The following is a 12,651-nucleotide window of genomic DNA, read 5'->3' on the forward strand; positions in this document are numbered from 1 at the left end:
GCCTATCACAGCAGTCATTGGGTGGAAGGTAGGTTAGTTACAGGGCCGCTTTAAATTTTTGAGCTAACTAAACTTCTAATAGAACTTCCAGTAGAACAAGAATCTTTGACTTACAATTTGATGTTCAGAAAACAAAGTTTCAATACAGCCTAATAACTAACCTTCTAAGTTGAAACACTTTTTTATATTGAGAAACATTCAGATTGCTTGTATATGAAAAATAATCTTAATCTTAAATACTTGCAATTTATATGAATATTTGTGTTGCACTGCTGAGTGAAGGAAGATGTGAAAGGGAATGAAGGAAGGAGTGAATAAGGGAGAGAGAGTAAGAGTGAATTAGGGAGAAAGTGACGAAGGGAGTGTTTAAGGGATTTATATATTTACAGGAGTTCACAGGATTGAAGGGCTAAGAAAATTAAGCAGAGCTCAGGTTGGACTGCGTTTGTAATTAATATATCATCCTCACAGGGACTTTCATTTTTTTTCTACATAATTTCAATACAACAGCTCCCTTTATATTGTGTAAAGATAGAATGAACCAATAGAAATACTCCAAAATCAAAATTCTTTACATTAACCTACAACAAAAGTATAAAGAATATTTTGTTTCTCCTTTAAAGTTACTTTGGAGATACTTCTTTTTTTGTGGACAGCAGCAATATTTAAACTTAAACTACCAGCAAGTTTTGTGCATAATTTAAGCAATCCTTCTCCCAATCAGGCCTTGGTGTATTTGGGGCTTGGGGTCTTCTCCATGCCCCCTTTTGACACCAGTCCTGCATTAACAAATCTTCACATACAAATCAGGATAAGTTGTTAAGTAATCTCAAATAGACTTGCTTGTGTGGTTTCTGATGCTGTATGACACGCTATAATCTATGAAAATAGTAGCAGCAGCAGCCATCTTAAAGAATTTGAACTAAACTGAACTTTAACTTAACTAAAGAGACAAAGTTCCAGCCCTATCTTGCAAAAACGACTACATTTGAGTAAAGCTACGTTAATTTGATTTCTGGGAGACCCTTTGCTCTGAAGGGCCCATATCATAAAAAACTTTTGAACTAAAGGAGTTTGATAGAGTCTTCAAAATGTACTCCACCACCCATAGTATAAGGAAACTAAGTTGCACAAAAACATGTTTTGAATATATTGTTTATATTTCATTAATTAATTCATTCATTGATTTCACTGACACACTGAGCCTAGCCTACTTTTTGAATGAAGTACAATACAGTACAATCAGAACAGGGCTCATTTTCATACATCCAATCTTAAAGGCACAGTAACAAAACAGCCTGTTTAATTTAAAGGTATAGACAGAGGTTGGAAAATGAGTTATGAATCTCTCTTGTGCATAAAACTACACAAATGTAATAAGTGGACCTTAGGAGAAAAAAAATAACACAGAAATGTAGGATATGTTTTGGCCCTTTAAAACCTGAAAATGACCTAACACGGGGCAGGTCGGTTCAGGCTGCAGTTAAGAACTCTGTCCAGTAGGGGGCAACACTCTCAATCCAACCCCCGCTGTGCTGGAAGACAAAAATTTCCGGGCCGTTCATGTTCATATTCATGTGTCCCTTCCAGTCGTTTTGTAGAGCACTGCGTATATAGGAGCAGAGAAAGAAGAGAATTAAGAGTCATAAATATAATATTCAGCCACTTAATGGAGATTTAATTGCAGGAGCTGATCTCCAAGCATGAGGACAGCCCGCTCAGACCGGAGGACGACGCTGGCTCTGTTCTTCCAGGTGTGGTGCAGCTCAGCGCTTTGTGTCCTGGCTACATGTAGCTAACTAACTAGATGTTTTACAGATGAGAAGCGAAATTTAATTTCGCAGTGGTATTTCAGTGTACAGGAGAAGTGTAGCTTCAAGGACGGGAGATGTTGGTGTCTTAGCTTGTAAGGTTGCTAACTCGGGTGTAGTAATACACTGAATATGTATTTACTACACGCCTCGTTTTCATGTTGCTGTTGTGTTTAAGGAGCTGGTTTGTAGCTAAGAGCTCAGCAATAACATTCCCCAAAGGTGAGGTTGCTAAGCAGTGCTTTTAGGTTTATTTTGAGCTAAAATATGTAGGCCTTAATGCTAGCCGGGCTTTTTATGCTCTTTACATCCTATTTTCCTTCAAGCGTTAGATTTAATAGCTCGCTTCCATCCAACATGCAGTTTAGTCGAGCCATATACAGTTTACAGTTTATGCAGTTTATCATTCAGTTTAATCACAACTGAGAGTGATTTACCTTTTAGAGAAGGAGCTGTAACGTTAAATGGAGTTACGTTTCAAGGATTTCAAGGTGACATGAACTAAGAACTAGGCATGGAAACTGAGATACAATGCTGTAAGTTAGAGATTCATTTTTCTAAGGTCAGTTAAATATTCAGAGTCAATATTCCGCATATTTAGTCGATATGTCATATTAGAATTCCTCTCAGTCATATCAGTAATATGGCTACGACTGACACATCCAGCCAGCTTTCGTTTTTATTGGAGCTAAAGAGCCCATATCCTGCATTCCTGCATTTTTCCCTTCTGAAGTCTACTGAAAACGTTCATGTAGGTTTGTGTACTAAAACAGTGATAATTCATTTTTGCATGATTGCTTTATCTTTTTTCTTTGTGACTCTATGCCTCAGAATTAAACATGTTTTTAGTAATATAGCCTTTGTAAAAGAGCTCTGTTTTCTCTGAGCTACAGTGTAGCTACCTTATTCAGATAGCACTCTGGACTGAAACACACCTTATAACTAAAACTTGAATGGACAGGCTAAATTGCTGTAGGCCGAATAGGTGGATATACGTAAATTAGTTGGTCTTGGTGACCTCACAAAAACACAATTTAATATGGGCTGTTTTTTTAATTTTTAAAAAATATGGACAGTAAGGGCTGAGGGGTGAATGGTATTTCTAACAACGTTTGCATGCTAAGTTGAACACTTTTGTTTATTAAGGAAAATGTGGATTTCTGGGATATGGGCCCTTTAAGAAACTCCCCCAAAATCTGGTTAACTGTCAACCGGTGTTAAACTCTGCTGTAATGAAGACTGCAATGATAAGTTATAACTTAGACTACATAACAGTGGGTGTGAGGGGGGCATGAACAGACATTGACTACCATTGGGATGAGTTGGAGTGACATTTGTGGTCTAGAAATAATCATCCAACATCAGTACCTGACCTCACCAATGCTCTTGTGTGAATGAAATCAAATCCTCACAGCAGTGTGGACGTTCCAATATCTACTAAAGCCTGCCTAGAAAAGTAGAGGCTGTTACCGCAGCAAAGAGATGACAAAGCCCTGTTATTACACTGGTGCCCAAGACGTTTGGGCATTGGATAGAATGAAATTGTAGCATTTTAGAATTGATAGAACTGCATCACTCAGAATCAATATACTGACAAGCTTCTGAATAGAGACATATTTGCAAACAAAAGCATGTAAGACTTGCAAGCTAATTGTTTTTCTATTTCCCAACAGAGCTGCAGAAAGTCTGTAGACGTCCCTACTGAATGCTGACAGGGCAGCGATAGGCTGTGATAGGCAGCTCTGCTGCATCTGTCATCCTGCTATGCTCTCCACGGAGGTGGCCCGGGAATTCCAGGCAAAAGAGCGCAAATGCAAGAATAATCTGAGGAAATGTCTGGCCAGCGCTCTTTCTGGAGACCTAGACAGGTAACTGTTGTATGGAGCAGTCATTCACCTTGAGGGTTGCCTTAAAGGTTATTCCAGTCATTGCATCAGACTTGCACGAGGAGTATGATGCAATGAGTGTAACATGCTTCAGAAAATTTCACCATGCTTTTTAATTGTGGTTGTTTTTTTGTTTCTTTTCATACATGCATGCACTACATTTGAATCATAGATTTTGGAAAACAAGATTTGCTTGATGTAGTTTTTGCAACTGTATAATAAAAAAAGAAAACACTGGTGCTCTTTGTCTGATTTGGTCAATAAGCCTTTCATTTAAGATTTACAGCAATAATCTACATTTACACAGTACTATATATATGTATTATAATTATTTTTTTATTTTGTAAGTAAAAATAAGTTGTAACATATATCCTCTACAAAGAAAACACTTCTGCACATTTAATGCACAATTACTGTATTTACTGAATTTAACATAGAGCAGCCTCCATAAATATTGACACCCCATAGTAATGAGTATAGACTGTACAAAACATACTTTATTGCTTACCCATTTGATCTTTTATTCAAATTATTGACAAAAATCTTTAAACTTTGTTTGGAGTACAATGATTGAAAGAAAAAAAACTATTTTTTGTCAAAGCTATGTGTGCCACAGTTTTTGTACCTTTTCATTTAATACTTGGTGCAGCCTCCCTTTTCAAAGATAACAGCACACGTGGCAAGGGATCTGAGACCATTCCTCCATACAGAATCTTTCCAGATTCTGCAGTCTGCGCTTGTGGACTCTCTTCTTCATTGCACATGTTTTCTATGGGGTGTAGGTCAGGGGACTGGGATTGTCATGGCAAAACCTTGATTCTGTGGTCAGTGAACCATCTTTATGCTGATTTTGAGGTGTGTTTTGGGAAGGGCTGGGCGATAAAACGATAAAGATAATTATCACGATATAACTTTTCCTCGATAGAGCGATAAGAAAGGTTTGATACATTTTCGATATAATACACCATTCTCACATTTCCACCTTCTAGCGAAAGCCCTGGTGGTATTTTCTACTACAAAGAAAGCGACACCACTCTGCTGTTGCCAGGAGAGGGCGCACTTCCGAGTTTTTCAACATGATTAGAGAGGGAGTGAAAGAAAGAAGTGGGTTCATGCAAGTTACAACCCTGATTTAAACGAAAGTGAACTGAGGAAGCTGTGAGGCGTTGGAAAGGAGGAGAGCGCTGTCTTTCCAGGCTAGCTGTTTTTAGCAGGTGGTTAACTTGAAGCAGCGCTCCGCCACTCACACAACACGGCGTATTGATGATACTGTAGATCAAACAAGACACAAAAGCACCGCTTTCAGTTTAAACATACCCAAAAGGACGACTCCGTTTGTCTGGTGTTTGAATAGAGAAACCCAGTCGTCGCTAGCTGGTGTTTGAATACTGTGATGTGCTCTGACATGGATGTGGCAGGAGCGCCTGCAGTAAGGCGGTGTGATCCATCACTGACATACCGAGTCAGCTAATGTTCGCTGTACGTACTAAACTGACGTTGTTGAGAAACTAAACAGTTTAGCACTGTTGTTGGCCACTTGTACCAGGATAGCCGAGCACTCGTCACCAGACAGCTAAAAATAATCTGTTTTCTTTCTTAAATTATGAATATTACAAAAACTGCAGCCATGCTTTTCCAGCTGATAAAAACAGCTGAGCAGACACTTTCTCCCACTGTCCCATGACAGATTTGTGAAATGTTCCACTGTTTGCCGAGTGTTTGTCATGTTCCGACCATAAAGGATAGGTTAAAACAGCAGTTAACTAGCCAGGAGCAAAAATCAGCCTTCAAACTTGAAAGAAATAATGATTTGACATTTATCACGGTATGTATCAATATCGAACGATATGAATTTTGTTTATCGTGATAACATTTTTGGCCATATCGCCCAGCTCTAGTTTTGGGTCATTGTCCTGCTAGAAGATCCTATCATGGCCCCGTTTAAGTTTCTTGGCTGAGGCAGTCAGATTTGCCACAGTCAGATACCATGTATCTGAACAAGCTGTCCAGGGCTCTTGGAAGAAAACCAATCCTACAGCATCACAGATCTACCACCATACTTCACAGTAGAGAAGAAGTACTTTTCTGCAAGGCTATTTTTGTGTATATGCCAAGCCCATATCTGTCTGTCTGTTGCCAAGAAGCTCTATTTTGGTCTCATCCGACCATAGAACACGGTCCTACTGAAAGTTACAGTAAAGTCTGCCAACAACCTTGTAGGCACTTGAATTAGTTGGTTCTTGACATTTCTTCTGGCAACCCTTCCAAACAACTTGTGGTTATGTAGGTGCCGTCTTATTGTAGTTTTAGAGATTTTCTGACCCCAAAGACCTAACTAATGTCTGCAGTTTCTCAGCTGTGATTACTGGAGATGCTTTGGACATTCAAACCATCCTCCTCACTCTGCGAGGGGTCAATAGACATAGATCCTCTTTTAGGCCAATTTATAACATCCTCAGTTGCTTTAAACTTCTTAATTATTGATCTGATGGTGGAAATAGCCATATTAAACTATTTAGCTAAACAACCTTTTGTAGTGCACCATTGCTGTACTCTTTGGTCTTTTGTATGGTGATGAAAGACTGAGGGAGTTTGAGCTGTATGTCACCTCATATTTATTTCCCGTTATAGTAGGAAGTTGTGGCTGACCATATAAGTGTTCCCAATTGCTCAGGTGAACTTTAAAACATAAAATATGAATGGGAATACCAACAAATGTGGCGCACACAGATTTAGATTTATTTGTTTAATGGCAAGATAAAGTAGTAAGTACTTAGTAATAAGTAAATATAAGTAATAAAGAATATTTTTTACAGCCTGTTTTGCTCATGTTTACCAGGGTGCTAGTATTTATGGAGGACACTGTATTGGGGGTGGGGACTCTGGCCTGTGCAAAAATTATATTTTATATTTTGTTTTTTATTGTATGTTAAATTCAACCAATTGTAGTGGTTTTTGGAACACTTTATATAAATATACAGCGAACAATGAACCAAATCCCTCCTTCCTGCTACTGCAGCGCTAGTAAAAGCACACTGAGGAAAAGTTAAACGAAAGCCATAGAGAGGAACAAAAATTGTGCTTTGCTCTTTAATTCTGACTTTCAGAGCATGCATAATGAGTATAACTTGGAGCGCAAGGCTGCTTACTCTGAAGCTCCTCCTGACCCACTTCTTTGATGCTGTGGAGCAGAGCGAACAAGAAACAGCGGTCACCTCAGTGCTCTAAATGCCCAGGGCAGAGCAGGATACTGGGTCACCCAGATCAGTCAGTGAGGACGTGAAGGATGATGATGGTGATGTGGAGCGGACACAAAGACAGATCAGGTTTTTGCTTATGTGGAGTTAAAATTAGGATTTTAAGTTTGATTTTCTCAGTCTCTACCAAACAATTAACAAACTTGCTTTAAACTGTGTGTGTGTGTGTGTGTGTGTGTATATATATATATATATATATATATATATATATATACATACACACATACACACACACACACACACACACACACACACACACATTAGTTTTGAATGTTGCACTAAAAGGAGATCAGGGTTCTTTATCTGATATTGCTTCATTAATGTAGTACAGTATCAAAATATAATAAAACACAGATAGTGACAGTGCAGTATGATCATAATAACAAATCATAATTAACCAAGAACTTGACAGTTTTAAAATTACGTTTTTAAAATTACAGGTATATTTCAGCTCAGACAATGACGCACATTACAGGACAAACAATAAGAACCGAGCTCGTTTACATATGTCAGTCTTCAAGGAACAGTAACACAAACGGCCTGTTTAATTCTAGAATAAAAATGGTCACATAAAAGTAAATTGTTTTTGGTGTAAAATGACATTTTGAGTGACTCTGAAACACAAGAAAAATGTTGAATATTGACTCTTTACAAGACTTATTAACTTCCATTTGAAAGCTGGGAATCCAAAAAGGCACAATTGGCATCAGTCTCCCTGAATGGGTAGGAATCACTCGATGCATCAGCATAATGTTCACTGAATTAACTAAATTGGCAATTTAGCGTTAAGGCACAACGATTTGGTGGGGAAAAATCTAATTGTGATTTATTGCACCAGTATTGTGACTGTGACCTACATTGCAATTATTTTTAGTAAATGAAGTTCCAGGTCTGTTTTTTTGGCCAAGAAGACCAAAATATACAGCTTTTTTTGTCTTCAGGCTTCAGTGTTGGATGTAGTGTGCCAGACGGAGACTTAGAAGTGGTTTTGTTGTCATGTAAATATGAGTATTTAGTTGATTCTGATTGAGCTGTCTGCAGTTCAGAAGCGCCTTGTTATTAGGTTAAAAAAAAAAAATCCTCACTAAAATTGCAGGTCTTAAAAATTGAAAACTGGGCTCTTTCAAACTGTGATTTCAATATAAAAATGATTAATCTTTCAGCCCTAATTAATATTCCCCTCCAAGCATCTTGAGCTCTCTAGTGATGCATTTTCAGTGGTCAGAAAAGATGCCTTCACCCTACTAGGCCGGTAGCATCTGTTGAGGGGAAGACCTAGTGGGTGGGAATTAGGCATGGGGGAAATTGGATTTTTAAAAATAAATAAAAAAGGAACTACTTCTGTTTAGTGTAGTAGTGTTTAGATTATAACTGTTTCAGCTTACATTTTCTTAGCATGTGCTCTGCATGGAGATTCTAGCAGTAGACTGATTGCATCACCACTAATAGTGTGCACTTATCAGAATTATTACAGTCTGTAATAATTTGATTTGTTATGATTGTCATTAGGTTTTAAACTGTAGTATACAGTTAAAAGTGGTAATCGTCCCTAGCATTCATTTATAAAACAAGATATCTGAAGAGATGTCATGTTGACTTCTGATTTTAGTACTTGTGGTAGCTAGCTCATTATAAAACCAGAACCTTTTTAGCCATACCTAAATTCCGTCGCTGACTGTGTGGAATATGTTCGCAGGCTGCTGCAGGAGGAGCAGGAGGTGGATGTTACTCTGTGCGTGGGTTCAGGGCTCCGGCTCCAGGCCCACAGGGCCGTCCTCCTGGCTCGGGCACCTCATCTCCTCCAGGGAGCCGCATCAACTGCTTTAGTCATCCACCTACAGGGCATAGAGCCCACAGCTCTGAAAGAGATCATCCGGTATGTGCTCTGTCTGGGTTTACTTGTACTAGGGCTGCACAGTTTAAACAATTTACATTGGTACGTATTGCGATTATGACGTACCATGTAATATATTAAAAATATGTTGGTGAATCAGTATTGTGCTGTGGTGCTGGATTACATCAAGTCATTTGCATATTGATGATTATTACAAGAGCCTATATCTTAATAACAATTCCCAAATGATACTGTGCATCACTATTTTAGTATATACTTCCAGTGATGTCAACCACAATTTTCAGTGTGGTCATTTACAGCATGTTGATTTTTATCATCATATTAATAATAAAACTGCTAATAACAAACTTTATTTATTGAGCACTTTTTGTACATGCAGGAACTGAGAGTGCTTTTCAGTCAAATAGTAAATAAAACTGTAAAACAGTAAAATGAAAAAAAAGAAACACAAGATGAAAAATAGTAATAAAAATAAAAAACGAATGAAATAAAATTTAAAGACTTTGTGGCAGTTTGCAGTACATGCAAGCTCTGGTACCCAAAACAGCTGCTAAACATATTCCACTTGCTGACCTTCTGATTTCCACAGAGAACCAGGCTGACTTTCTCTCTCTGTATGACCCCGCTGTCTCTGCACCTTATGGCAGCTCAGTTCTCAGTTAGGGCTTATGTAACCATCCAGGTTTGGCAAGAAAAACAACACCTGTTCTATACCCTTCTTCTGTGTAGGTGTACTTTGATTTAACGGTATCGCAGTCTTGTTTAGTGGAAAGACAAAACATCTTTGGAAAAAACAAAAAAATTTGTTCTTTCTGTTGATACAGAATGTAAACTGTAATGAATTTGGTCCTTGACTTACCGTATAATGATCCATGTAATTGTGTCATTATAACACTAGACTTTAAGGATTAAGGAAATTGCAGAGAAATTGAATTATATATTATTAGAATTAGAGCTGCAGTATCTTTGAATGCCTGACAGATGGTGCTATATGTCAGTAGTAGTCTTTGTTGTTTTCCCTGTCTGTGGATATTGGATATTTTCTCCTCAAGCATAATCTCTTGGTGAGATGGATTTGCCATTAACTCGTCAAAGGTCTCATAATAGCGAGAAGTGAGAGAATTCATGGTACTGTGGTAAAGATGATGCTTTACTTCTCTGTTTTGGGTACAAAGATGTCCTCTTATTTCCTTTTTCACCTTTAAATTCTTTCTTTGGGTTGCTATTTTGAAAGTTCCTCTCATAATTCCTGTCATAAATTCACTGCACTGTGAGCTATTACTTCTGTTTCTTTCAGCAAGTCACACCCTGAAACTGAATCTCTCACACAGTGCTTCTCTCTGTTTCTTTGCTGCTTTGCGTGCTGTACCTGGAACACCGTACTTAGTGGCCCCGAACACTTGCTAAGATAAATACACCTTCAAGATACACCATGGCATGATTATCTAGCAAAGATCTTAGTAGATGGGTCTTGAAGCAGCAGTTACATATCTTATTTTTATAATAACATTTAGTAGTTCATATCTTGTGTGTTTTTTTTTGTTTTTTTTTTGGCCTGAGAAATTGTTCACTTCTCTTTTGTGAACTCGAGCTTAGGGGGTGAGTTATATAATAATTTATCATAAATACATTACAGCACACTATTCTGAGTAGGCCTAAGTGATGGGTATTGTGAGTACTTTTCGAAGACTGAACAACTGCATTGATCATAAACTAGGCAGATTTACTGTACACTCTTAGCGAAAAGGGTTTGTAAACTAAGCGTTGTTTGTAAACTAAACCTTGTAATTCATGTCATGCATGTTGAAAATGCATTCAAGTATTGTGATGTTACATTTTTGCCACATCACTCACCCATGGTATATTGATTATGGAATATTGATTTTAAAATATTATAATTGCTTTTCATGATCATCTCATACTGTTGAGGTTTGGACTCTGGGGTGGTCAAATTCATAAATTTAAATAGTTGTTCAGTATGTAGTTGTCTCTTGCATTTCTCAGCTAGACAAAGTCAAAGGCTTGCATGATTTTACAATGAATTTAGGAACAGATTGCCTACTTGTTGTCTAAGGTTAAACTTGCTAATGAGTTTTTTTTAATGTTTCTGGACGAATAGGAGAGTGTACACAGAGGATAAGTGCCTGGGGAAAGTGACCAGTGGCTCTGCCGGACTGGATAGCCATTCAGCACTGCTGAATGGCGCGGCAGGTGAGACAGAGGATCTGGAGCTTCATGTTAGTTCACATGCAGGTGAGAGAGGGATTTCCCAGTTTCTATGAAATGGAGTAACTATGAAGACCTCCTGATGTCTGTTAAACATGATCACTATCACACTAAGCATCGGAGCTCTGTGACAGGGCTGATTCCATGTACCATATTTAAAAACTCCAAAATTAAATTAAAATCTCCGAAATTGTAACTTCACAGGAGGAGGAAAAAACCTTTTCACAAACAACACTGACAAAAACTAGGTAACAAATATAAGTATTATTTTCACAAGTTGAAATTTGGAGTTTAGGCTTTTGGACAGTCACCTCTCAATAAAAAGTACCCTATAAATGATGATTTTGTATATATTTAGCTTATTACTGTTAATCTCAATTAATGCCTTGGGTTTAAGTAGATCATAACATAATCCTTGTACATGTCTAAGGTCTGAATATGTGATTGTCGTTTTTTATTTTTTTTATTTTTTATTTTGTATTAATTTTTTTTTCCTGTAGGACTGCTGCTTGAATGAATTCGGTGGAATGGTCTATATGGTGATGATAATAATAACTGACTCTCTTTCACTTCTGTATTTTTCAATGGTTCCCCATTCTCTCTCTCTTTCTCTCTTTCTCTCTTTCTCTCTCTCTCTCTCTCTCTCTCTCTCTCTCTCTCTCTCTCTCTCTCTCTCTCAGATTCTGTGCATTTAGAGCCAGCCTCTGGCCTTGGCACTGACCTTTTGGCTCTGTATGAAAGAGGTGAAGCCTCTGATATTAGCATCCAGGTGGGAGAGCGAGTCTTCTCTGCTCACAGGTAATGTCACAACTGTTTTTTGTTTTTTTGTTTTTTTTTGTTTTGTGTGTTTTTTGTTTTTAATGTAGTAGTAGACATCCTGAAGCCTGAATTCTATTTGTACTTTTGTCCATGTTTAATAATTATCTTTTTCTTAATCAGTCCATTCATTCCTCAAGGCTGTTTACAATGTGATTCAAGCCTCACTAGCTGTTCTCTCTGTAAGTGATGGCAACCCAGGTTTTGGCTCTGCAGAGGTTACTGCCGTTATGGCCATTGTGTAACTATGGCAACCATGTTTTTCTCAGAGCACCTCCCTCGCCTCCTCTGCGCTCCAGAGCTCTTTAGCAGTACAGAGGTACAAGGGCCTCGCTTTGTCATAGTGTTGTGTGGGTGTTGTAGGGCTGGACAATAAATCAAAAATCTTATCATAATATCATCTTCATCATTTGATGAAAATAAATATTATACGCATCTGCTCATGCTCAGTTATTTTTTTTTTCTCTGCTTTATGTCTGAAAAAAACTAAACCAGTTCAGCATAGCCAACCTTTTTTACTCTGGAAACATATTGAAAGATAATTGCTTAAAAAAATTATCGCCATTGGATGTTTGTTTCCATTTGACAGATATTTCAAGCTAGTTTGTTTCATTTACTGTATTCTAGAAGAGCAGATTGTTTAGGCTATGCTGAATGCTAAAATTTTATTCATTTAAACATTTATTTAATTTTACTGAATTTATAGACTGTGTTACATTCCTCTGTAATGCTAATCCAGGTAGATTTAGTCCCAGTTTCTAACATTTTATGTTATGCATGTTAATGTATCAGCATTGGAA

The 12,651-nt window shown here is 37.7% G+C and overlaps 1 protein-coding gene across 6 annotated transcripts in view; it reads left to right on the top strand.

The window, feature by feature from the left end:
* Window positions 1-1,530: 1,530 nt before the first annotated feature.
* Window positions 1,531-12,651, top strand: part of btbd8 (BTB domain containing 8) — a 47,579-nt gene continuing 36,458 nt past the window's right edge. For 4 of the 6 annotated variants that reach the window (XM_036570445.1, XM_036570447.1, XM_036570449.1 and 1 more), the window contains exons 1-5: window positions 1,531-1,754; window positions 3,485-3,679; window positions 8,651-8,830; window positions 10,929-11,062; window positions 11,716-11,833. In XM_036570445.1, the coding sequence (XP_036426338.1) occupies window positions 3,576-3,679; window positions 8,651-8,830; window positions 10,929-11,062; window positions 11,716-11,833 (536 nt within the window). In that variant the 5' untranslated portion in view covers window positions 1,531-1,754; window positions 3,485-3,575. Of the gene's footprint in view, window positions 1,755-1,824; window positions 2,034-3,484; window positions 3,680-8,650; window positions 8,831-10,928; window positions 11,063-11,715; window positions 11,834-12,651 lie in introns of those variants that run through there. The other 2 variants (XM_036570448.1, XM_036570446.1) reach the window with 2 other exon arrangements.

This window comes from Colossoma macropomum, unplaced genomic scaffold, assembly GCF_904425465.1.
Source record: "Colossoma macropomum unplaced genomic scaffold, Colossoma_macropomum, whole genome shotgun sequence".
In the NCBI taxonomy this organism is placed as follows: domain Eukaryota; kingdom Metazoa; phylum Chordata; class Actinopteri; order Characiformes; family Serrasalmidae; genus Colossoma; species Colossoma macropomum.